The sequence below is a fragment of the Nicotiana tabacum genome, chromosome 4 (assembly GCF_000715075.1).
Source record: "Nicotiana tabacum cultivar K326 chromosome 4, ASM71507v2, whole genome shotgun sequence".
Classification (NCBI taxonomy): Eukaryota; Viridiplantae; Streptophyta; class Magnoliopsida; order Solanales; family Solanaceae; genus Nicotiana; species Nicotiana tabacum.
In genome coordinates this window covers 20,825,433-20,853,374 of record NC_134083.1, presented here as the reverse complement: position 1 = coordinate 20,853,374, position 27,942 = coordinate 20,825,433, and the positions used below count along the sequence as shown (strand labels likewise).

General features: G+C 38.6%; 1 protein-coding gene and 1 pseudogene across 1 annotated transcript; one reads left to right on the top strand and one right to left on the bottom strand.

Annotated features, from left to right (window-relative positions):
• The first annotated feature begins 5,379 nt into the window (after positions 1 to 5,379).
• Positions 5,380 to 6,493, top strand: LOC107774723 (ethylene-responsive transcription factor ERF084). The gene has a single exon (XM_016594359.2). It carries the CDS (start codon positions 5,474 to 5,476, stop codon positions 6,245 to 6,247), a length of 774 nt encoding a protein of 257 aa, XP_016449845.2. The 5' UTR covers positions 5,380 to 5,473; the 3' UTR covers positions 6,248 to 6,493.
• A 12,368-nt stretch (positions 6,494 to 18,861) lies between these two features.
• Positions 18,862 to 24,970, bottom strand: LOC142179819 (uncharacterized; annotated as a pseudogene).
• Positions 24,971 to 27,942: the final 2,972 nt, after the last annotated feature.

Below are 27,942 nucleotides of genomic sequence, written 5' to 3'. Positions count from 1 at the left end.
CGATTTTTGGGTTAAATTTCGAATTTTGTTAGAAAAATTATATTTTATTGTGGAATTTATTCCTATAATTTGTATTGATTGAATCAAATTAATTATGATTAGATTCGAGCCGATCGGAGTCGGAAAATCGAGGAAAAAGCATACTACTTGATTGATTGAGCATGGTTCGAGGTAAGTGACTTGTCTAACCTTGTTTGGAGGGAGGGGGAGGGGGGGGGGAGGAATTCCCCTTAGGATTGGCATTGATATGAAATATTGAAAGTCGTATACATGAGGTGACGAGTGTGTACACGGACTAAATGTGGATGATTATATCTTTAAATTGTGTTGAGCACTGTTGCATATTAATTAAATTATTTTATTCTGTTATATTTATCATCATTAATATATTTTTGTATTTTAAATTTGCCTGACCTCTTCCTGCTAAGTGTTTTACCTGTTTAGTTAAAACTCTGTTTCTTTTGTTCCGTGCATTATTTGAAGGTTGGATTTCTTAATTTAAATATTATTAAAAATAAATTATTTTACATTTAAAAAATTGATGTTAAGTCAAGATGTTAAATTTGTGAAATATTATTTTTGCTGAATATTTTGTGAAGATTTTTGTATTCATTGTGATTGAGCCGTAAGCTCTGTATTGTGGAAATAATGAATATTATTCTGCTGAATATTTTGTGAGACTTTGTACTCATTGTGATTGAGCCGTGAACTCTTTATTGTGGAAAATATTCTTGTTGTTGATTTATTATGGCAAGTTGTAATATTTGGGCACTTGAGGTGCAAATTGTGATATATTGTGCTATTGATATGAATGCGGTGGTATAAGGTCTGGGTGTTGAAACGCATGCGGTGAGATAAGGATGGCTTGATACGCGTGGCTAGTAGGGGAACTACTAAAAGTCATGCGGTGTGATAAGGGTGGCTAAAATGCGAGATGCTATTTCGAGAAAAATATTTTCTTTAAAATTAAATGTGAAGGCTCCCGTGGTGATATCTGCCAGCGTCCGCAGACTCCGGAATCCCCTTCTATCTTATTATGTTGTCTTTACCTCGGGAGTTTCTCTGTTGATATTTCTTTAAGGATGCATTTGCCTTTAGTCATTATTGTGATTTTTCCTAAAGTTTTAAATTTCTGTTTTCTTTCTATGAGGTATTATTTGCCCTTATTCTGTGTAATTTAATGGTGACATACTACTTACTTGATTCATTTCCCATTGTCATTATTATTATGATATTGTTAAACTTTTCGTCATGTCTTTTATTATTTCCAGTAGGGCCCTGACCTGACCTCGCCACTACTCTACAGAGGTTAGGCTCGACACTTACTGAGTACTGCTGTGGTGTACTCATACTACGCTTCTGCACATCTTTTTATGCAGATCCAGGTACTTCCTATTAGACCAGGCATTCGTGAACTAGCCATACGCGGAGACTTCGAGGTATATTTCCAAGCGTCCGCAGACTCCGAAGTCCCCTTCTATCTTATTATATTGTCTTCCTTATTTTCTTTAGACTCTGATGTATAGAGACACTTAGAATAAATTCTTAGAAGCTTGTGACTTATTTCTACCGGGTTTTGGGAGTTATGACTATTTGAATCGCGACTTGATTTATTTTATATGTTGAGATTTGAGTTTCAGTTTTGTATTCCGCATAATTGATAGGCTTACCTAGTCTTAGAGACTAGGTACCATCACGACATCATATGGAGGAAAATTGGAGTCGTGATACCGAGACATTGTCTCCAGTTGGTGTAACTATCTCAACAGGTCGAGCATCATGTTGAGATGATGAGGATCGCCGCCTTCTATGTAGAGAAGCAAGTGTTTGCGCCCGAAACAGGCCTGGAGATACCTGTTCAAGTAAGTGCTTCTTGAAGCAGCCTCGCTGCATCAGCAGGATCAGCCAAAACGTCCTCCTCTGGTACAACAACAGAGCCCGCATGTAGACCTAGTTTCGTGAACAAGTCAGAAGGGTTCAACCAAGTTCTCCATATACAAAAAAATGGAAGCAAGGTAATTTAAAATTACCATGATTTTTGGCCTTCCACCCGTATTTAAGGGCCAGTTCTTTCCACAAATAGGTTTCGTGCGTCGTGACGTCCAAGATCTTCTCAATCCACCTGTCCAAATCTTCCACCACCGGTGGGATCCTTCGAGTTGCTGAAACATGCGAAGGGTGAAGAGTTGATACGATCATAAAGGAATATCTAGTAAAACGAAATACTAAACAAAAAGCTTACGAGTGCGATTCCGATCGGCCAGAAAGGATGAAGCCGTTGTCGGAATGATGTCATTGGTGGCGACTGCAACGAACCGTTCCATCCACCCACGGTCGTTTCCATAATCCATGCTAGACAGCAAAGCATGGTGGCCACACTTGCAGAGGTTTATCATTCCCCCGCGGAAGATTTTGGGAGAATAGAGATTCATCAAATTAGTTAAGGATAGCTCTTCTCCAGTCTCCTGGCACAAGCGTTGAAGACATGCGACATTCTTCCACACTGAATGACTTACCTGTGCCAAACACACTTGGTAGCAAAGGATAAACTCCGCAATTATAGAATCAAACTCTCCGCTCAAAGAAAACGCACCCAAAGTAAAGGGATACATGTAAACGTATGTAAAACCTTCACTGTGAAGGGTCACTCGCTCTGATAGATCAGGAGCAATGATATCCAACTCATGGCAGCGGCAGTCTTCCTTCACAACACGAATACTGGAAGGACGAATGGAAGAAGGGTACCTGCTAACAACCCATGTACGAGGGTTAACAGTAGGGAATTTCTCATCAGGGTCTTTTGTGATATTGAGTTTTCTTGGGATGCCGGAACCCACTGTTAGAAGAGCAAAGTACTCGGCTTTGTTCTTGTTCTTTGAAGAACCAACACGCTTGGAGGAAGAAGACATTGAAAATAAGAAGGAAAAGGTTTTGTGTTTGAAGAGAATTGGAGAAAGGAAGGAAAACAAATATGCAAATCGGAAGCTCGAGAAATTATGAAACGCAAAGGAAAAGAATGTTGCGTATAAGTAAAATTCTGGCGGCTAAATTCATGGCCATGATTACCTCGATAATCGGCAAAAGTTGTGCTGAATCATGGTGTGACACATGTTCGGGGCATTAAATGCGGAGAGACGTGCGTCTAATCAACTGTCTTGAACCTTCAGAGGGCGTTATAGTAATTCCCGCCAAAAAGGTATTTCTACCAACTTCCCGCTAATATCAAGTTATGTCACTGGAAAGTAGGGGGACTATATGTATAGGGTGAAATATGATATGACACGTGGTCATCTAAAGGAAGGACATGTAGAACCCAAGATGGGGATGGCCCACGGCTGAACGCTGCCATTCCGCTTATCACCGGAAAGGATAACGTTCATAAATGTGTGTTAAATGCTTTGCGTCCGGTAGCATTTAATAGGGAATATTCTACAGCATTAAGAGCGACGGTCCGTTACAGAGAATTTGGCATTTATGCTCACCGTTACGTCTTCATCAATGACCCTCATAATTGACATTAAAGGAAGGCACGATCCTAGGACCTTTTTTCCTAGACATAGTTATAAGTAGTGAGCTTAGTTATCATTGTAGAGGACACGAATTTTCTTGTTAAACATATACAATATTTTATGCAAAGCTTAATACAATCTTACTTGCTTTTGATCTCATCATTGCTATGCCCGAAAACCTTGTTCTCGAAACTGTCATCTCTGTTGTTTCATCTACATTTCAAGGCTAAGTATTGTATATTTCTTCAATTATTGCATTATTTTAGGATCAAATTAGTTCACTTGTCTAGAAACCACGTATAAATTCAACTGTACCGTTTTACAGGTAAACATAAATAGCCTACAAACTATAGTGCTTTGTGAAATTTCCTCTAGAAAATGATTATAATTTAGTGCATTCCTCCTAATAACGTGGTAACCTTTTCTCAAAATGGTATTAATATCAAATGCTTAATTATTACCCTTCTTGTATCTCGGAATTAATATTCTTATTCCTTGTACCAAACAACCGAAAGAATATGATTGTTGCGTGGGATGGCCAAATAGATAAATTTCATTACAAATGACTAGAGAAGTTTTCTGCCTAATTCATTAATTAAGAAAATGGTCTACAACAACAACAACAACCCAATATAATTTCACTAGTAGGATTTAAGGAGGATAGTGTATACGCAGACCTTACCTCTATTCTAGGGTAGAGAGGCTGTTTTCGATAGACCCTCGGCTCCCTCTCTCCAAGAACTCCCCACCTTACTCTTGGGGTGACTCGAACTCACAATCTCTTAGTTGGAAGTGGAGGGTGCTAACCATCAGAGCAACCCAGTCTTGTCAAATGATCTAAATTCTAATCATCAAATATAGAATTTATCAATAAATCGCCAAGAAGATAAATGAAAGACTTGCTCTGCAGCAAGCGCAGTACTGCAGCATGCAGATGAGACTAGATGTATAGCCATCGAACAAAGTTAATTATAAGGTCTCTTTTACTGCACTCCAAAAGATTACACTGTTATTTGAGCACGTCCAAAATAATTTCCCACCTCCCAGAATTTTTATAACGTAGTACCCACTCCCACTTATCTTTGATTGATCGATGTGATCACATTATTTGCCCATGCACGTAACTTACTTATGATCATCAAATCTTTTTAACTCCTTACACCTGATTAACCAAACACTTGGTTTATGTTATTCTGTTCAATCAGATTTCATCTTTCTATATGATGGTTCATTTACAGCAACCGCACGGTTAGACAAATGCACTTGTGATACACCCAAATATTCCTCTGGTTAAAGGGAGCAATCATGGCCATGCAGTTAAACAAGCTTTTCTTCTTGACGCCACTGTGACGCATTAAGGGTAAAGTAATCCTACGGCTCTTAACCCAATTCCCTTATTTTCTCGAGATCATTAATTCCATAAATTAACTCCAACCCAGTTTTGTATTCTCAGTATCTGATTACAGTATTTCGTATCAATCACTTTTCACACAAAGACATTTATCTCCTTGCATGAGATTATCTACTTCCTTTCTCATTTTATGTTTAACACTTTTCCCTTTTTAAATTGACAAAAAATGCTAATTTTTTACATTTAGAAATTTTAAAACAATAAAATACAAAATTTAAGACTTATTTTAAATTTTATAATTTAATTTTTTTAGCCAGTTAAATAATATTTCTAGTCACCTGAGGGATTCATTGGGTAATTTTGTCCTTAAACAAGAGTATATCCCTCCCTAGCAAGTAAGGACAGAGTTAAAACAGTGATATTTAATAAACATGACGGATTGTGGTCTTATCGAATTTAACAGCCATATCTATAAAATCCTAGACCCTCTAATAAATTACTATTTCCAAATAGAAAACCAATCTTCTTTGAGTTTATAAACTGTTGAACTTTATCACAATTCAAAGAAGATCGCTTTGTCTATCTTCTATCTTTAGCACAAAGCACAAAGACAATGTATACCCATACTCAAATGCTTCCAAAAACTGACCCTTTTTTCCTCTCTAAACAACAATCCCTTTACCCAAATGAACCAATTGATCATCTCTGCATTGACTCCACTAATTATCTTGACCCACTTCACTCTTTTTCTGAATTTCCAACTCCAGAACATGATCAGAAATCCCCTGTTCTTGAAGGAATTGCAGCTGTAGTTGGAGAACATGTTCTTTTTGGCAGCTGTAATAATAAAAACAAGAGAAGTGTTGATCAAAATTCTGAGAGTAGTACTGCAGTTTCGATTCTGAAGCGCACGTGCCCTGCACCTGACAAATACAGAGGCGGCGCGAGGAAAGAAGAAAAGAGAAATGTTCCAGTGGAGAGGAGCTACAGAGGAGTGAGGAAGAGGCCGTGGGGGAGGTGGTCAGCGGAGATACGTGACCGTATAGGGCGGTGCCGCCACTGGCTTGGTACTTTCGACACGCCGGAGGAGGCTGCGCGTGCGTATGACGCGGCTGCTAGGTGGCTAAGAGGCTCAAAGGCGCGAACCAACTTCCAAATTCCTCCAGTTGTGCCTTTACCTTTGAATTCATCACCAACATCAATTTCATCCTCTTCTAATACCTCTACTGAACTAAAAAAGAATAAGAAAATTAGTTCTTGTGCTAATAAAAGCAATATGCCTACAACCAGGAAATGCTCCGTGGTAACTTCAGCTGCCCATCTTTTCAGCTCTAGCAGTACGCCTGCTGTGGAGCTTGATCTGAAGCTTGGATTTGGGAAGAAGTAGCTAGCTAGCTTTTTACTTTGAAAGTAGGTAGCACTAGTTATATGTAGTATAGTACTTTAATTTGTGTGTAAATGAAACTATGTTGTTCTAGGTTCAGCCTGTTTCATTGTGCTGTGGTATCATGACTACGGCTGGGTATGAGAAGAAGTTTTTGGATGTTGTATTAGAATTTTAGAAGAAAGAACACATAAAAAGGTTATGCGCCATGCGTGTTAAATGTAGTTAACTAATCTTTTTGAGAAACTATATATTGTGTACCTTGTTTATTTCCGTTAAATTCAAGCTTAAGCATTAATTCTCAATATTATGTCTAGTGTGTGCCTTACGTCATTTGGTCTTTCTAATCAACAATATGTATTTTATGCGGGATGGATATCAAGTTTCATTAGTACTTCTGAACATGGTTGATTGTGGAATTAAATCTTCAAGAAAAACTAGTTTGATTTCTCTGGCCGTGCCTAGGGTTTGAGGTAATTTTTTCTGTTACTTTTATGATTTTTAATTACTTTTCTTTTTCCTTTCTTCTTGAATTTAAGCTTCTAATCGTATACATCTGCCTGAATGTGAAAACTGATCAATATACTGAAGGAAGCTTAAGTTGTCATATATGGATGCCTAGTGTTTCATGCACGTAATGCGCGCGCCATGAGCTAAAAAGAAAGGGTACTGAAGTAGTACTAGTACTTTAGATTCCGAAGAGAGTAGTAGCAGATGAAGAAGATGAGTGACAATTGCTGTGATAATAATGACGTTATAACATGCCTAAAAAGACGCCCACGAAAGACGGGGTTTCTGTTGACTGTAAGTTGAAGCTGAGCAGAGAGGATTGTTACTTGTATGACCTGTGAAGATCTTTGGTTTTTGTTCTATATATCAATTTGCTTTGTTCTCAACATTAGGAAGTGGAGAAATGCCCATGACCCGTACCCGGTGGAGGACCCGGTTTGCACAGTGGGAGAGGGGGAGTTTCTGTCCTTTAGTGTGCAGGACTTGCTGGTTGATCCAATGGTTAGATACTCTCACTTTCAGATAGTCACAACAGGCAATATATGGAAGTACAAAATGGTGGGGATGACTAGAGACTACTGAACAGTGAAGTACGCTGTAGAACTGTAACTCCAGTGTGTCCTTCCACCTTTTCGTTTTGATTCAAACTTAGTACTACAGTATTTCTTTTTTGCCACATTACACCAAACTAATACATGCAACATAGATATTTTACATACATAAATGACATGCAGTTTTACTTTACTTTTAATTGTTAAGATTGACTTGCTTGATTTGATATATTATAACATCCAATGCGAATAAATATGGTTCTGGTATTTTTTTTAAATCCTTCTGGATGGATAGAGGGCAAACTCACTAGGTGAGCATGCCTATCTTCAGGGGCGTATTTGTAGCCTAGATGATGGGTACGTGAAATTATGGTTCCTTCACCAAATTAGGTATTTAATGAATATATTTTCTAGAATTTCTCTAATATGATTTGCATGCCGCATGTTTCAGATAGGTTAAATGGTACACTTGATTAAATATTGCGTTATTTACCCCAAAAAACAGTAAATTGGTTCCCAATTAGTAATACTTTTTTTTCCTCCTTTCTTTACATATTCTATAATTTTTAGATCCGTCTCTGCCTACCTTCTAGACTGTAGGTAGAACGGTGCACTCATATAGAGCTCTTAGGTTGGAAAGCTTTTGCTCCAATATTAGTAAATACATGGGTACATTTTACTTAGTTGAACGTTTTATACAGTTTAAAGTTCTTGCAATCTCGAGTCGCTTAAACAACGAATGACTATCACATGGGTTGGCAAACGGGCGGGTTCGGTCGGATATGGAACGGGTAAAAAATGAGTAATGAAAAAACAGATAAACTATCCGACCGACCCATATTTAATACGCATAAAAAACGGATTAACTGGCGGATAATATGGGTAACCATATTATCCATGGTTTCATGAATATGATCATTTTTTGGAGAATTCCTAATCTTCCGAACTTGAGAAACCCCAAATTTGAGATTTTATAAATGTAAAAGTTAAACACATTGGTTATCCATTTTCTAAATGGATAATATAGTTATTATCCATATTTGACTCGTTTTTAAAAAGTTCATTATCCAATCCATATTTAGTGAAAAATATGGGTGGTTAGTTATTTTCTTTTAACCATTCTGCCACCCATAATCACACTTCTGGATGGCACATTTTGCCCAAAATGATAGATGATATGAATGTGTGAGATTAAAGAAAATAGGAGTTAAATTTTATGATTTATTACAAATGTTATCTCGTGTATATATTTAATACACACAAGATCAATATTTAAAAGGCGAAGGCGTGAAGCGGGACGTTTTACTTAATAAGGGGCAAGGCAAAAACCTCAATACATGGGCATAAGACCCGCGAATTTTTAATTTTTTAAAATATATAATTTAATAATATAGCATTATGACACAATAAAAATATAAAAGATACATTAAAAGTTTAAGAAAACTAAAAAGGATTAAGGAAACTCATTTAAGATAAAATATTTAACATGTTTTATAAGTATAAATAATACAATATTGTTATAGTTACTATGAAATATAAATTAACTACAACCTCTTAACTTTAAACAATTAAAAATTCTAATTTCTTAAAAAAATATTATCAAACTGCATATTTTACCTCTTTAAAAGTAAATACTCAATAAATTTTATCAATACTATAATTTAAAATATTACTCCTTCATGAGTTAATATAAAATTATTTTTAAATCGAAAAATAAAAAATATATGATAATTTGAGAGACATAGAGCTAAGACATGAAAATCTATCAAGTAAAGATATAAATTTTGGTTATCTATTTTAGAAGAAATATTCAATATTCACCCTCACGATATTCTCAATTAGTAAATATGCAATACTATGGTTCGTTATTTGAGTTATTCACAATTTTTATATTCCTATAGTAAAAAGAACTTTAATCATTCATTTATTAAAGACTTTTAAAAAATGAGGACGTGAAGCGGGACGTTTTACTTAATAAAGAGCGAGGCGAAAGCCTCAATACATGGGCGTAAGACCCACAGATTTTTAATTTTTTAAAATATATGAATTAATACTATAGCATTATAACACAATAAAAATATAAAAGATACATTAAAAGTTTAAGAAAACTAAAAAGAATTAAGGAAACTCATATAAAATAAAATATTTAACATGTTTTACAAGTATAAATAATACAATATTGTTATAGTTACTATGAAATATCAATTAACCACAACCTCTTAACTTCAAATAATTAAAAATTATAATTTCTTAAAAAATATTATCAAACTACATATTTTACCTCTTTAAAGGTAAATACTCAATAAATTTTATCAACGTTGTCATTTAAAATATCACTCCTTCACAAGTAAATATAAAATTATTTTTAAATAGTAAAATAAGAAATGTATGATAATTTGAGAGACATAGAACTAAGAAATAAAGATCTATCAAATGAAAATATAAATTTTGGTTATCTATTTTCAGAAGAAATATTCAATATTCACCCTCAAAATGTTTTCAATTAGTAAATATACAATACTATGGTTCGTTATTTGAGTTATTTACAATATTTTGTATTCCTATAGATAAAAAGAACTTTAATCATTTATTTGTTAAAGAATTTTGAGAGTCTAACATTACAAATTAGTGAATTCAATACTTGATTTGCATAGGAACTGTTGGGCGAGTCTCGGGCGTTGAGCGTTAGGTGTGTTTAGGGTGCACAATCGGGCGCTTGGGCCTCGCAGAACTAAGCCTCACACATGAGTCTCAAGGCGTTTTGGTAGTACCCCGCCCCGAGGCGAGTCCCAGAATTAAACTCGCCCCATGAAAATATTGAAAAAACAATAACACATGAAATCGATAACTAAAATATGAAATCTTTATAAAATTATAATTTGTGATGGGAAATCATTTCCTTCTAAGTTGAACTCACCCCATGAAAATTTATGCATTAAGAAACGCATTTTTTGGATTCGCTAATATGATGAAATGACTCGATTGTTTTCTGCTTATCTTATGTAATCCTTATGGGTAAACAGTGATATATACAGAGAAGAGGCAGCAGAATCCCAGCATGATATCCCGGATGATCATCATAATCTACTGATTGAGGGACTTGTGATGAATGGCAGACTTGACTGATATATATCGATCTCTTCTTTTGATTCCCTTGTTCATCTTAATATTTCAAAAGGTCGAAATTAAAACTGCATTGGAAAACATAATTTGCTAAAACGAACAAATGAGTGTTCTTTTTGTTTAAAAAAGAAAAAGAAAAATTAAAGGTTCGAAAACAAAACATTGAAGACACTTATTGGAGTGTTTTTGCTCCGGGAAACGGAGAATCTTAATGCGTGTATGTTACGCTAAACGCACACGCAAATATACATGATCAACAAGTAATAAAATGATAAGTAGAATATTGTTCTCATGAAAACTTGTGATTAACTATCAACTAATCAATCTAAAATAATTAATTTATTCAAGTGATTTTTTAAAGTGAGACTATTTAATTAAAGCTAATCTAGAGCAGTAAACTCGGAAACTAATTAAGGAAACAAGTCGGCAAGCTTAGAGATGAATCAATGAGAGAAAATATTTCTGAGCCGTGGGTGAGCTAACAATCTCATTGAGCCTTCCACTCGAATAGTCTAATTAAGTTATCTGGTTTATCGGTTGACATTGTTAATGTTACTCGTAGCATTCGATTGAAGTATTACTCGGCTATTCAAGCTACCTCACGCTAGTATTTCTATGGAATTAGGAATAACAACAATGCATTAATAATTCTTGTATAGCAATTAAGCAAGGCGATTAGGTATAAGCTTATCCTAACTGCGAATCCGTTCCCCGTAGTTCAAGTTCAAGATCTTGCTCTACTCAATCTTATATGCAATCTAGAATTCTTACCTTCGAGTTCAATCCTAGATTCGTATATAATATTCAATTGATGATCAAACAATAAAATAATTAAACAAATGATTGAATAAATAAACCAATATCATAAAAGTGCAAGAACAATATCGAACTACAACGTTCATGTAGCACCCACAACCCTATAACTAATAAACTATGAGATTAAAGGAAGAGAAGAGAAGAGAAGAAAAACTAGTTATAAGCCCCTCCAAGCGTGGGTTGTATTCTCCTTTTATACAAGTTAGGGAAGTGTAGGACCTAAAAAACCTTCTCCATATTAAAATAGGAAGTCTGCCCCCTGGGCAGCACATCGCGCTAGCCCAGGCACTGAAAATTTTGGACTTCTGTTTCCGGCGCCACAGGTAATACATCGTGCTAGCGGGGACGCTATAATTCAGCACTTCTTCATTTTTTTTTTCTTCTTTAGCTCCAATTCATGCGCATTCAATTAATCCGTTTCCCTTTCTATTATTCCTACACATATAAATATCAATAATTAACTCAACGCATTGCAATTACACATTAGAACTAACGAGAATAGAACAAAATATGAAGCCATTTATATATAAAATACATACTTTTGGCCGAATATTAATGTCCTTGAATAAAAGAAGCTTTTAACTGAAAATAGGTTGATAGTATGCTTGGTTGGTTCTACTCTATTAATCCCATCATATAAAACTTTTTTTCTAAAATGCATTAATAATATCCATATATATGTGATGGGTTCTAGATTAATTTCGATGTGGAAAGTTCCAAAAAAGTTAAAGACTTCAATCATTACTTTCCCAAAAACAAACCATAAACCAATTCTCCCTCCCAGAACTAAAATTCTTTAAAAACAAATCTGAAACAGTTGTAATAGTATTTCCCATAAAACAAACCAAAGCAAAACTTAACTCCAAAAAACCATATTTCTAATTCGAACAATTGTAAGATTCTTTTCTTCTTTTTTCCTCTTGCAATTTGACACATGATAAAGGAGCTCTACTTTTAGGAGCAGATTATACAGTTAAACTTTTACTCCTACTAACGAGGGCCTTAATTTTTCCATCCACTTTTTTGTTTTTGTTTTGGACCTGTTGCTAATTTAGAATATAATAAATCATATACATGCTAAATATTTTTCTTCATCATTTATATGATTCATTGTGTATATATCGAATCAATCAAAAAATATTTTAATACGTGAATATAAATATTTTACGGGACTATATGTGCAAAATTTTACGAAAAAAGAAAAAGTATTACTCTGACTGGTCCCAACCCTGACTTCGGACTGAAAATATAGAGCTAAATCTAAAGCCCAAATCGTACAAGATGGCCGAAAATTTGACTAAGCATAAATTTGAGAAATATACACTATATAGTTGCCCACCAAAATAATAGCCCGTAAAGATATACCTTTTGTATATTGATATATGTCACACCTCCTTTTTCCCGAAGAGGATATGGGGATAGGGGAGTTTTTCCAATTAAAGTGACATTAATCGAAAAGAGATTATTTATTTGATCAGAGTCGCCACTTGGAATAGTTGTTATGGTGTCCCAAGTCACCGGTTTATTTTAAATCCCAAATCGAGGAAATTGACTCTATTTTATGGTCCGCGAACACAGAAGATCGGGTAAGGAATTCTGTTAACCTGGGAGAAGGTGTGAGGCACTCCCGAGTTCCGTGGTTTTAGCACGGTTGCTTAACAATTAATACTTGGCCTAATTCTCTGATTTATTACCTATTTAAAGTCTATTGTGCTTTTTAGCTTTCTGACCGCTTTTAATATTTATGGAATTATTTGAAACAAGTCACGATGTCGTACACTTGTCGTTTTGGTACAGATTGCAAACTGCGCCACTTGAAGCGCACCCGTGATTTACAACATGTTCATTTTTTATTATTTGAAGTTATGGTCGAGTCACGTGAAATGCACTCTCGAATTTGAAATTATGCATCATGACTATGCCACGGGAACCGTACCCATAATCACGATGATTTATTTATGAATCGCACCTAAAGCAAGCTACAATGTTCAAAATGCCTCATTTTTCTTAACAATTAAATTCATTTATTAGACTGAGCCCAATCCTAAAGCATATAGACAGTTTAATCATTAATGGACTCTAATGGGCTTGTCCTTTCCCCATTCCCCGAAAAACATTCAAAATTAACTCATTCAAATTATTCAAATTATTTACTCACAAAGATAAGATAGCAGTCAACACATAAAAGAAAAGAGAGAAAATAATAGCTCGACAGAATAAACACGACAATAAAATCAGGACAAAAGTGGTGGATCACAGTGTGATAAGAGCTTAAAACCCGTCCAGACCCCTTCTTTTTCTTGGGCTATCATGCTATCTAACCTCTCATTTTCCTTTATTCCCTTTTATCTTCATAACTGTTAATTTCTCAAGTTCACTTGCAGACTCCAATTATCATGCAGCCTCTCATTAGTCTTACAGAAATACACAAACAATTGAATTCAAATCAAAACACGTCAGAATGGACCATTCACAACACCAATACTGCTTTCGACTTCTATTATTTGAACCAACCAAAATTCTCAAACACAAATAACATCAATGTTATAGCCAAACTGTCATCAGAAACATGTCAAATATATCAACTCGAGAAGAAAATTTATTAGCGGTTCATGAGAACGTAATCCGTGTAATTAACCATTTAACAGTGACCCTTATAAAGAATTTGAAGCAAGATACCAGAATTTCAACTCAATTAAACTCGAAATTAGCCAAATTTGCAACAGAAAATGATGAGCTAATTTGAACAAATCGAGTTGAACGCAGCAGAAGATCAACCATATGATTTCAATGAATTCCCAGGGAACTAGATATTCGACTCGCACCTGAACTCTTCAACTGATATCAATTACTTGCACTTAATCTCAATAAGAGCAAACAGATGACACCAAACATCCTTATGATGAGAACAGATTCAATTTAAAATCGACAACAAACCCAAATTTAGTCCTCATGCTCAAAACTGTTAAGTTCAACACTGGACAACCAAGGTAGACTCATGAACATCACAGGAATCGAATTCTAACATTTTTGATAAAAAAACATGGACTATCAGACACTCGGCAAGAGAGTTAGAAAATATTTTTTAAAATACGAAACTCCACGATTGAAAACATTAGATTTTTCTGAGCTTTAATCAGTAATCACGAAATCTAACCAACTCGTTACAGAACAAAACAGGATGGAATAAGAATGACACTCAGAATATATGAAAATCTAAATTCGACCTCAAACATTCAAATCAAAATAGTTCCATCTAAATGAGCTCTTAAACATATACTGAACTAATCACACCCCGACTCTTATCACACTTTGATCAACACCAAAACAAAAGCAAGGGAAAGAGAATGAACCTTAAAGAGGATTTCAATTAAAGCTTCTGTTCGGATGAAATACAAGCAAGGAAATTGTACAATGGACTCGACCAGCAGTGAATGAAGCCGTGACAAGCAAGTCAGGAACCACGAGCCGACCTCGAATGACAGTTTCAACTCAACGGCAAATCTCAATCAAACTCCATAAGAACCTCACGAGCGGTCGACGGACCTCAGCTAAACTCTATTTTTTTGATAAAACAAATCAGAAGCTTATATATATATATATATATATATATATATATATATATATATATATATATATATATATATATATATGTGTGTGTGTGTGTGTGTGTGTGTGTGTGTGTGTGTGTGTGTGTGTGTTTTAAAAATAAAAAAAAACTAAAAGAGAACTCTCCAATTTTTATATGCGAACCAACTGAATATGAGAAGGAAGAACCTTCCCAAAATCCGAAAAAAAACCTAGCCCTCTTTTTCTTCTCCTCTTTCTATCCGAAAACTTGGATTATATACCCACTCTAGAAGCTTCTCCCTTCCCTCCAAGTCACGCCCAAAATCCCTCTCCCCTTCCGAAAATCCAGGAAAATTTTCTCATAGAACAAAACCCGGACAAATGGAAGGCGTGGATGTGATTTCACTCGCATCCAACTGCTCCCATTTATCTGAGATTCGTCCAAAGAAATCAAAACGCGTGAGGGAGGTGAAGATGAGAATATTCTATCAGAAGTCGTTATGCCATGTAGAGAAAGAGACGATGAGGAGGGGACCATGGGCACGTGATTCCGGTAAGGTTGGATGGTGATGCGGCGGGGATGAGAGTGTGCAGGTGGTTAAGCTTTTAGGTTTAGGGTTTGAGGTTGGTTAAGATTTTATGTGGTTAAGAGAATTGATGTGGGACGTTAGATGAGAAATGATGGGTGGCTGAGATTAAAAACAAAATGGGCGGGTCAAGGGTTAAAACGGGTTTGGACTGGTTTAAGCGAGGGAGCCGATTTGGGCTCTTTCTTGCCCGAAACTGGGCCTCTAAGTTGGGCTAATTGCTGCAAATTGGGACAACTTTATCTTATTATAAAGATGTATAGCTAACACATGTATTAAATATAAAGATGAAACTATTTTTGGTATTTTTCAAATATTGTAATTGAAGTAAAATAAATTAAGACTCAAAGAACCACTACACAAATATCTAAAATATGCAAGAAAAATTAATATAGCTTAAAGACGTGACGGGTCAAAAATTACGTGCTTACAGCTGCCCCTCTTTGCTGGAAAACATGAAGAGTTTTCGGAGCAAAGAACAATAAGCAACGTAATTGACTTATGACCCGACGCTTATTCAAAACGAAACAAAGACGGACAAAAGATTGTGACCGAGCCCTGGTATCTGAGCTGCCTACATATATTTGGCTTTAAAGGAATCAGGTCACGTATAGTTTAGAGGTGAATGAAGTAATGGAGTGTGTGGAGAGGATGACAGAGTCTAGTGAGATACCGTTCCGTCGAGGTTCCGGTCCGCGGTCCCTGCCATTACATCATAAATTGAAAGCAAAAATAAAAGAAAATACAAGATTCTATCTACTTCTTGTCTTGAATCTTCCTTGAATCTCCACTTGATCCTTCAACTTGAAATTGAAAATTCACCCTATTCTTCAGGCGGGCATCCTGTTGACTTGAATTTGAAGAAAACTGAAAGCTGACCATGTTCTTCAGGCTGGCATCCTGCTGCTTGCACTTGAACTTGGAGTAGACTTGAGCTTGCAAACCTTGTTCTTCAGGCGGCTCGTGCTACTTCTGATTTGAATTGAAAATAAATGACTTCCCTCGTTCTCCAGGTGGGCGCCTGATGACTCAAAACTTGAAATAAATTCCCTCATTTTCCAGGTGGGTGCCTGATGTTAACTTAATACTTGAAATAAATTCCCTCATTCTCCAGGTGGGTGCCTGCTGACTTAAAAACTTAAAATGAATTCCCTCGTTTTCCAGGTGGGTGCCTGCTGTTGACTTAAAACTTGAAATAAATTCCCTTACTCTCCAGGTGGGTGCCTGCTGACTTAAAACTTTAAATAAATTCCCTCGTTCTCCAGGTGGGTGCCTGATGTTGACTTAAAACTTGAAATAAATTCCCCCGTTCTCCAGGTGGGTGCCTGATGTTGACTTAAAACTTTAAATAAATTCCCTCGTTCTCCAGGTGGGTGCCTACTGACTTACTTGAACTTAAAATAAATTCCCTCATTCTCCAGGTGGGTGCCTGCTGACTTACTTGAAATAAATAAATTCCCTCATTCTCCAGGTGGGTGCCTGTTGACTTACTTGAAATAAATTAATTCCCTCATTCTCCAGGTGAGTGCCTGCTGACTTACTTGAAATAAATTCCCTCGTTCTCCAGGTGGACGCCTGTTGACTTACTTGAAATAAATTAATTCCCTCATTCTCCAGGTGAGTGCCTGCTGACTTACTTGAAATAAATTCCCTCGTTCTCCAGGTGGGCGCCTGATGTTGACTTAAAACTTGAAATAAATTCCCTCATTTTCTAGGTGGGCGCCTGCAATCATGACAACACAGACAAAACAGAGAAAATTTTCTGCCCCAGTTTGTACCAGGAACATTCATTGATTGTTAGTTGCATTCCATTATCCAGGAGGGTCCTGAAAACTTAAAATTAGATCCCATTATCCAGGAGGGTCCTGAAAACTTAAGGCTGAACTTATCTGGAACATACTTTCCTCATGGAGGATTCCTAGCAAAGCAAACAAGATTTCTTTCCCCTGCTTAAAACAAATAAAATTTTGTCAGTTTGAAACTGTGGCGGTTAGTTTGTGGCATCCTTGCTGAAGGTGTCTGCTTCTGCCACTATCCTTCTTCATTCTGATTAGCTTCTTCGGGCTATGAAGAATTGTTTGACCTTTCAATCAAACCTCAAACACAAAACCTCTGAACGACTTGAATCCCTTACATTCAACTCGTCGTATATCACTTTCATTCTGACAACTGTGGAACCTTTGCATTTCCTACAAATTCACGAATCACTTGACCACCTGAACTTCAGTTACCATCGCATTGCTCGTTCTAAACCATGTCACTTCGAATGTGCCTGGCCAAATTTCGCTTGGTGCAAATAAAAAGCCAGTAATGAGCTTTGAAGTCCTTTCTTGCTTGCTTAACAAAAAACTAATTTGACAGAGACTTAGAAAAATAGACCCAAAAAGAAACGAAGCGAAGTGACTTCGAGAATTAGGAATAAAAAGAAAGACTGAGATGACTATTTGAAGAAAAATTGAAAAGAGACTTATCTGAATGAATCAGCTGGCTCTACAGATCATGACATGCATTTCGGATTGATCAGCCTAGTCCATCTAACTAATCACATTTCTGTTCATGTCATGTCTTCATACTTCAAGACCCGGGCTTTCAACGATCCAACTTTTTCGTAAAGTCACCAACCTCTTTTGACTTGTAGTGCCCCGAAGGGTTTTCACCAACAAGCCTCTCTTATTTGTTCATCTCTCAACTCACCGCCACCTTACGGTGCCCGTGAGGGTTTTCACCAATAAGACTCTCTCATTTTAAATTTTTCCTCAGCTCACCATCGCCTTACAGTGCCCGTGAGGGTTTTCACCAATAAGACTCTCTCATTTTATTTATTTTCCTTGTACCCAATGAACAAAGTGTTACCCATAATGGAGATCATACCTCTATCTCACTCAACTTGGCATCCTCAAAGATTGATCGGAAGGTCTTTCTTTGGACCGTAGTATAGGCTTTTGGAAAGGGTTAGAAAGAAAAGGTAGTATAAGGCTCAACATGACTTAAGATGAAAGGGTTCAAAATTACAACTTTTGGAATCAAACCTATTGCAAAACTAAAACTTCTGCCCCAGTTTTTGAATCTGGGGAATTTTGAATTTTATTTGATGGGACTGAACCTCAGAGTAAGGCTGCCTACGTATCCGTAAAAGGAATCAAGTCTAACGTAGTTCCAACATAAGAGTTTTATTTTCGTTACTTTGCTTTTCTTTTTCTCCTTTCTTTTCTCTTTTCTTTTCTCTTCTCCTTCTCTTCTTTTTTTCTTTTTTTTTTCTTTTTTTTTTTCCTTTTTTTTTATTTTTTATTTTATATTTCTAACTCTGCTTCTGATTCCAAAAGAGGGGTATGAAAGAAAATAAAAGGATCAAAAGGGGTAACAAATGATAAAAGTGTTTGGGATAGCAGAATAAAATACCTTCGTCATTCCAACTTTGAACATGCCTAGTACAAAATGCGATTGAAGATAAGCAAAGAAATCATACATAATATCTCTTGACTGCATCAGAATCGATAGCCATATCCACACATTTACCTTCTGTGTTTGTTAAATACAAAGCACCATTGGGCAACACCTTTGTCACAATGAACGGCCCCTTCCAGTTTGGGGCGAACTTGCCTTTAGCTTCAGCCTGATGTGGAAGGATGCGTTTCAATACCAGCTGACCCACCTCAAATTTTTGGGGATGCACCTTCTTGTTGTATGCTCTTGCCATTCTTCTCTGATACAGTTGACCATGGCATACTGACGCCAATCTTTTTTTATCAATCAAACTCAATTGCTCTAACCGGGTTTTGACCCACTCATCATCATCAATTTCAGCTTCAACAACAATCCGCAGGGATGGAATCTCAACTTCCACAGGTATAACTGCCTCGGTTCCATATACCAGCAAATAGGGAGTTGTGCCTATTGAAGTGCAAACAGTAGTGCGATAACCCAGTAAAGCAAAAGGTAACTTTTCATGCCATTGCCTAGAACCTTGCACCATCTTACGAAGTATCTTCTTTATGTTCTTGTTAGCAGCCTCAACAGCTCCGTTTGCCTTAGGACGATATGGAGTGGAGTTTCGATGCATAATCTTGAACTGTTGGCATACCTCTTTCATCAAATGACTGTTGAGGTTAGCAGCATTATCTGTGATGATTATCTTGGGAATTCCGAACCGGCAAATGATGTTTGAATGAACAAAATCTACCACTGCCTTCTTGGTCACGGACTTGAAGGTTACAGCTTCGACCCACTTGGTAAAGTAATCAATGGCCACTAGAATAAACCTATGTCCGTTTGACGCTGCCGGCTCAATCGGTCCAATGACATCCATGCCCCAAGCAACAAAGGGCCATGGTGCCGACATTGTGTGTAGCTCAGATGGCGGGGAATAAATCAAATCACCGTGCACCTGGCATTGATGACATTTGCGAACAAAGCTGATGCAATCACGTTCCATGGTGAGCCAATAATAACCTGCTCGAAAAATCCTCTTCGCCAAGACATACCCACTCATATGTGGCCCGCAAACCCCAGAATGCACTTCGGCCATGATAGTCGAGGCTTGTTTAGCATCTATACACCTTAGTAATCCTAGATCTGGAGTTCTCTTGTACAATATTCCCCCACTTAAGAAGAATCCGCTAGCCAGACGTCAAATGGTTCTCTTTTGATCGCCTGTGGCATGTACCGGATATACCCCCAATTTGATGTATTCCTTGATATCATGGAACCAAGGCTCTCCATCAAGTTCCTCCTCAACCACATTGCAATAGGCATGCTGATCACGGATTTGGATTTGCAGAGGGTCGACGTAAGTCTTATCTGGATGGTGTAACATTGATGCCAGAGTAGCCAAGGCATCGGCAATCTCGTTATGAATCCTGGGAATATGCCTGAATTCTACTGACCTGAATCGTTGACAAAGATCATGCAGACATTGTCGATACAGTATGAGCTTCAAATCCCGAGTCTCCCATTCTCCCTGAATCTGGTGAACCAACAAATCTGAATCTCCCTAAACCAATATTTCTTGAACTCCCATGTCTATAGCTAGCATCAAACCCAGAATGCATGCCTCGTATTCAGCGATGTTATTAGTGCAATAAAATCGAAGTTGAGCTGTTACGGGGTAGTGATGCCTTGTTTCAGAAATGAGTACAGCCCATATTCCGACACCTCTCATATTAGCAGCCCCATCAAAGAAAAGTTTCCAACCTGGCTTTTCATCATGATCAGCCTCGTCAACATACATCACTTCTTCATCAGGAAAATAAGTCTTCAGTGGCTCATATACTTCATCCACCGGATTCTCAGCCAAGTGATCGGCTAGAGCTTGGGCTTTCATCGCGTTCCAAGTCACATAAGTGATGTCAAATTTTGTGAGTAAAATCTGCCACTTTGCTAACCTCCCTGTGGGCATAGGCTTCTGAAAGATATACCTTAGAGGATCCATGCGAGAAATGAGGTAAGTAGTGTAGGATGACAGATAATGCTTCAACTTTTGCACCACCCAAGTCAAGGCGCAACATGTCCTTTCAAGAAGAGTATACTTAACCTCATAAGGAGTGAACTTCTTGCTGAGGTAATAAATGGCTTGCTCTTTCTTGCCCGTGATGTCGTGTTGACCCAACACACAACCAAAAGAATTATCCATGGCCGTTAAATAGAGAATTAAAGGTCTCCCAGGTTCTGGCGGGACCAACACAGGGGGGTTTAACAGGTAATTCTTGATCTTATCAAATGCTTCCTGACACTCATCAGTCCACTTAACCGCAGCATTCTTCTTCAGCAACTTAAAGATGGGCTCACAAGTTGTCGTGAGTTGAGCAATAAACCTGCTGATGTAGTTTAACCTTCCAAGAAGGCTCATTACCTCGGTTTTGTTCTTTGGCGGTGGTAATTCTTGGATGGATTTGATCTTTGATGGGTCCAACTCAATACCGCATCGACTGACTATGAATCCGAACAGTTTCCCGGACGGGACACCAAATGCACATTTTGCCGGATTGAGCTTGAGGTTGTACTTGCGGAGCCTTTGGAAAAACTTTCTCAAGTCTCCAACATGGTCGGACTGCTTCTTTGACTTTATGATCACATCATCTACATAAACCTCAATTTCCTTATGTATCATGTCATGAAATATGGTAGTCATTGCCCTCATGTAAGTTGCCCAAGCATTCTTTAAACCGAATGGCATTACCCGGTAGCAATACGTCCCCCAAGGTGTAATGAATGCTATCTTTTCTGCGTCTTCCTCGTCCATCAGGATCTGATGATATCCCGCATAACAATCCACGAAAGACCCGATCTCATGCTTGGCACAATTATCAATCAGAATGTGGATGTTCGGCAATGGAAAGTTATCCTTTGGACTTGCCTTGTTGAGATCACGATAATCAACACACACCCTCATCTTACCATCCTTCTTTGGTACTGGTACCACATTAGCTAACCAAGTGGGATACTGAGTGACCCGAATGACCTTTGCCTCCAGTTGCTTTGTGATTTCTTCTTTAATCTTCACACTCATATCAGTCTTGAACTTTCTTAACTTTTGCTTGACAGGAGGGAATGTAGGGTCAGTTGGCAATTTATGAGCTACCAAATCAGTGCTCAAGCCCGGCATGTCGTCATACGACCATGCAAAGACATCTTTGTATGCAAATAGTGTTTTGATTATTTTTCCTTGATTTGCGGTTCCAGATGCACACTTATCTTGGTTTCTCTGACATTATTTTGATCCCCTAAATTGATTGCTTCGGTTTCATTCAAATTAGGCTTGGGTTTTTCTTCGAAGTGTTTTAGTTCTCTATTGACTTCCTCAAATGCCGCCTCTTCATCGTATTCTGTTTCATCATCACCCTCTACTTCTTGGATCGTTATTTCAGAATTAGATTGGCTTTTAAGATTTGGCTGAAAATTCCTCATGCATGTCATGTCATTGAAACCAGCATAAAAAGAACTGTACAGAAAGAAAAGCAAAAACAAAAATGAAATGCTATTAGGATTAATGGAAAATGGGAAATTGTATTTCATTGAAAATAAAAGGATAGGAGGGTTTGTACATCAAAACAAGCAAAAAATAAAAAATCTAGATTACAACCCTAGAATAACCCAGATAGCAGAAAGGAAAACAAAGCAAACTACCAAAACTCCTTCCGGGTGGGGAGAAGAGTAGCTTTCCAATTGCTAAGCTTCACCTTTGGCCCAACGAGCTGCACGTCGGCATTATTGGAACCTTCCCCAATTTCTACCATATTGACCTCATCAAACAAACTCTGGAACCTCTTGATCAACTCTTCATCAAAGTCGACCACAGGTTTTGGGACCGCTGATATTGGGCATTTTGCGACCCCTGGCTTGACAAAAGACTTGGAGATATGTGGAACAGGCTTAGGAAGTGACCATGCCTTTCCTTTCAAACTTTTAGCCTTTTTCACGTCCTTCCCTGTGAGTGTGAATCCCAAACCAAATGTACCAAAACTTTCACGTGGACACACCGGATGCATAATACCCTGCAGAGATGAACCCAGACCTTTGCCCGGCAGAAAATGATTCTTCAACATTTCATTTGCTACCATGACAGACGCGGATGGTATCTTCGGACCTAGGATGCATTCTCCTTCGGGAATTTTCTCGACAGACACTGTTTCGAACATTTGGTAAACCCAAGGCCCTTTATCATCTTCAACTTCAATAAATGGAACGATTGTGTCATTGTAAGCAGATAAGTTCTTATCACCGTGCACAACTATTTCCTGTCTGTCCCATTCGAACTTTACCATTTGATGTAGAGAAGACGGGATTGCCTTGGCAGCGTGGATCCAGGGCATGCCCAACAACAAGTTATAAGAGGCAGCCACATCTAGCACTTGGTACTCCATAGTGAACTCAACCGACCCTATTGACAAATTGAGCATTATATCACCGACATAATATTTCCCTCCTCCATCGAAGCCTCGAACGCATACATTATTAATGTGGATCCTTTCAGTGCCAATCTTCAACTTTTGCAAAGTAGACAGAGGGCAAATATTTGCACTAGAACCGTTATCCACCAGTACCCTTGAGACAACAGAATCCTCGCACTTCACTGTGAGATAAAGAGCTCGATTGTGTTCTGTACCCTCTATAGGGAGTTCATCATCTGAGAAAGTGATCCTGTTTGCTTCGAAGATCTTGTTAGCAATCTTTTCCAAGTGGTTCATCGTGATCTTATCAGGAACATGGGCCTCGTTCAAAATCTTCATCAGGGCTTTGCGGTGTTCATCTGAATGTATCAGCAAAGACAGAAGAGAGATTTGAGCTGGTGTTTTCCTCAACTGTTCTACAATGGAATAGTCTTGCATTTTCATCTTTTTCAGGAATTCCTCAGCCTCTTCTTCGGTGACCGGCTTTTTTACTGGGATGTGGCCATCCTTGAATGGCTTGGTTTTCCTCAGTTCTTCTGGGGTAAAACATCTCCCAGAACGAGTCAGTCCTCCGGTTTCATTGACTTCTTCCTTTACTTCTTTCCCTTTGTATGTTACTATCACTTGTTTGTAATTCCACGGGACGGCCTTTGTGTCAACCATTGGTAACTGGGTCACTGGCTTAATAATAACGGGGGTAACACGAACCCCTTCCATGATTATGACAGGCTTGCCTGGGACCCCTGGCACGACCACTTTTTGCCTCTCCTGGTTCGCTTCAACACCAACCGGAGGCCCTTTTACAACCAATACAGAAGGCTTCACGTTGAGCGTGCTTGGCTTCTCCGACACCCCTTTAACCGTTAAGGACATTGCTTTTGCAGAATCTAGAGCTTTGATTGGATTACTTTCGCTAGCCCGGATCATCATGACAGACTTGGAAGAGTTTTTGGGCTCCCCATCCTTATGAACTATCTCGATCATATGTGTCTTTGTATGGGCCGACAAAGGATTTTGGTTGATGTTTGGTGCCTCCGGGCTCTGGACCACAATTTGATTTGTATCAATAAGCTCTTGGATCGCCCTCTTCAAATGCCAGCACTTCTCCGTGTCGTGCCCCGGAGCATCAGAACAATATGCACATCTAAGGGAGTAATCAAGGATCCTTGGAGGCGGATTCGGTATCTTGGGCTCAATCGGCCTCAAAACGTCCAACTGCCTCAACCTCTGAAACAAACTGGTATAGGACTCTCCAAGAGGGGTGAAGGTTTCTTTCCGTTGTTGCCTCTCTTTTCTGTAATCTGGCCTTGGTCGAAAACTTGGACCAGTAGGGTTTTGGTATGGTTGTGGGGGTGTATAAGGATTTTGTGGAGTTGGAGCACGCCATTGCGGGTAAGGAGGGGGTTGAGCATATGACTGTGCGTGGTGAACATGGTATTGGGGTAGCTCGACAGAATATCGAGGGTCTTGTGGTGGGAAATAATGCTGGGATGGATTATATGGAGCTTGGGTGTAGGTTTGAGGCTGGGGTTGAGTTTGGGTGTACTGGTGAGGCGGACCCCTTGGGCCACGCCATGATCCGGAGACAAATATAGCGACATCTTCTTTCTTCTTTTTGCCTAACAGGCTTCCAGTGCCACTTTGAATTGCTTGTGTGGTTGCTTTTATGGCAGAGTAGATCATGATCTTGCTTGACTTGAGTCCCTCTTCTACCATTCCTCCCATCTTTACCACATCGTTGAAGGACTTACCTATGGCCGAGATCAAATGGCCAAAGTAAGTGGGCTCTAGGGCTTGAAGAAAGTACTCGACCATCTCATCTTCTTCCATCGGAGGGTAGACTCGTGCAGCTTGTTCTCTCCATCTGAAACCGTATTCCCTAAAGCTTTCATTGGGCCTCTTCTCTACCTTGATCAAAGATAGGCGATCCGGGACAATGTCTAAATTGTACTGAAAGTGCCGAGCAAAGGCCTGAGCCAAGTCATCCCATGTGTACTACCTGCTAGTGTCTTGGCGGGTGTACCATTCTAAAGCTTCCCCACTCAGACTCTGACTGAAATACGCCATTAATAATTCATCTTTCCCACCGGTGCCTCTCATATTGCTGCAAAAACCTCTCAAATAGGCCACGGGATCTCCATGTCCATCGTACGGGTCAAACTTGGGCATCTTGAACCCAGCGGGCAGTTGGACATCCGGAAATAAGCATAAATCCTTGTAAGCCACACTTACTTGGCTTCCTATCCCTTGCATGTTCTTCAAAGATTGCTCTAGACTCTTCACTTTCCTGAACATCTTGTCCTACTCCACATTCCGGGATGGTTTCTCAGTTTCGACAGGAGGCTCAAAGTGAGGGGCATGGGAATAAGGATCCGCGACTTTGAAAGTTGGTCCCGAAACATAATATTGGGTATCTGGAGCTTGGAACGCGGGTTCACTAGAAGATCTGTGAAGGGTAGGTCGCGGAGGGGCTACGAAAATAGGAGCGGATGTCGGAGCAGGGTATGCGGTTGTTTTGGCTGGTGGAGCATGAAAGGTTTGAGACGAGGTGCCAGGGTAGTGGTGATAAGGGGTAAAGCCTGGTGCGTGCTGCGGGGAAAGGTCAATGGTAATGGGATCTTGGGCTTGTGACAGTGGTGGGATGAAAGCGGGATTTTCTGGGTAGTTAGCGGGGAATGAAGGTGGAGGATGCCCCCTGACCCAGGCTTGATACATTTCTGCCATTTGATGCTTCAACCTGTAGACCTCCTCTTTCAATTCAGACTCCGATTCTACAATCTCCCTTGGCGGGTCGACAACACCCGTGTCCGATTCTTTGCTAGTCATGACTGCCTTGCACTTTGATCTGGTGTTATAGGGGTGACTTGCCAGGATGCCAACAAACTAACCACCTAAAACAGAACCTGTCTTTATGCACATACAACAACTTGGTCAGTTTTAAAGCAATTTACAGATAGGTAATCGCATATTAGGGATGCAATACACCTGAGCAGTTAAACGTTTCTAAATGCTTTGCGACGGCTCGTATGTTTCATCCCGGCTTTTCCAAATTCTCCAATCCTGATTTTTCCATCTCTCATTCTACTGTGTTTCGCTCTTTTAATTCTTATTTTTTCTTTAGTTTGGCCTCTCTTTTCTTTCTTCCCTCATTTTCTCTCTTTTTCTCTCTCTTCTTTTTTCTATTTTCTTTTAAGATTATGATCGAATCCTATGGGGATTGCCTACGTATCATGACGCCGCATGAATCAGATCATTACGTAGTTCAGATAAATAGATACGAAATAATTTATTTCATTAATAAAAGACATCTTTTTGGATTTTCTATTACAAGGACTAAAGTAGCGATGACTGCAAAAGGAAAATCTACAGACTCGAAATAAAGTAATAGACAACCTTGACAAAGACGAACAAGACTCAGAGAAAGTAAAACACAGACTACTAAAGGAAATCAAAAATACATAAGAGCCTCCACTGGTACTCCGGAGGCTTGCGGGACATCAGCCGGTCTCCGCACAGGCCTGCGGGAAATATCTTCTTGAAGGCGGTCTAGGTCAACCATCACTTGTCGGACGAATGTCATTACAGAAGCAAAAACCATAGACTTGGTCATGTATTCACATTCATGGCATTTCATTACAACATAATCAGCTATCTCTTTAATCCTCATTCTGATGACACCCTTTTCTTGAAGCAAACGTCCAATCTGCTGGGCCCGAGTCTCCAACACTTGTGTATCTGCGTTGTTTTGGTCTTGTAACTGCTGCATGCTTTCTTGTAATTGATAAATCAATGCGTAGCAATGCTCTCTTTCTGCCTTGAAATCCTTTGTTTGCTTGACCATTTCATTCTCAAGGGCAACCATCCTTTTCTGTAAAACTGCTGCTTTTTTGTCATATTTCTGCTTCAACTGGTGGACTAATCTAGCTTGTTCCTCCGCACCTTTGGCCAACTTTGCTTGAGCATTTAACAAGTCTCTTTCGGCCTTTGTCAAGTCAAAACCATAATCATGCACTTTCCGCCTCAGGTTGGTTATAATTTTCTCATCTCTCTCACTTCTTGCTGGTGTCTCGGCGGCTATTTTCATTCTCTGGATTTGGGCTCGAAGGGATTCATTTTCCTTGGCCAACCTCTTCTTTTCCCCTGCATCTTCAGCTGCCTGCAAACTACTATCAAATTTGATTTTTTTAATTTGTCCTTCTAGCTTGTTTATAGTAGTTCGGTATTCCTTTTCTTTAGCTAACCAAGCCCACTGCTCCTGCGATGCGTCAACAAATTCTTGGATATGAGGTCTTTTAGTTGGTCGTTCAGATTCACTATTCGTCGCGAATCTCTTTCCATACCAGGCAACATAACTAGGTAAGACTTCACCCCTAGACAAATCACGTACTCGAGTGTTTGCCCCCAAATACTGGCATTCGCTCCAAATTTGGTGAACCGCTTCTTCAGGAAATTGGGTATCAGAGCGGATTTCGACCACATAAGTGCTAAGATCTTCATCTCTAGGAACTGTCTAGCATCTTCCGAGCTGTCTCAAAACCCGGTACGGAGCATAGGGTTGGATGCTTCGGAGACCCATTAGCAGGAAGTAGGGACCAGTGGCAGGCATATAAATAATCTCATCAACGGGAAGCCAACCCAATGTCCACTCTATCTGA

Coding starts and splice junctions, on each gene's coding strand:
- LOC107774723 (XM_016594359.2), top strand. CDS start 5,474: ATGTATACCCATACTCAAATGCTTCCAAAAACTGACCCTTTTTTCCTC.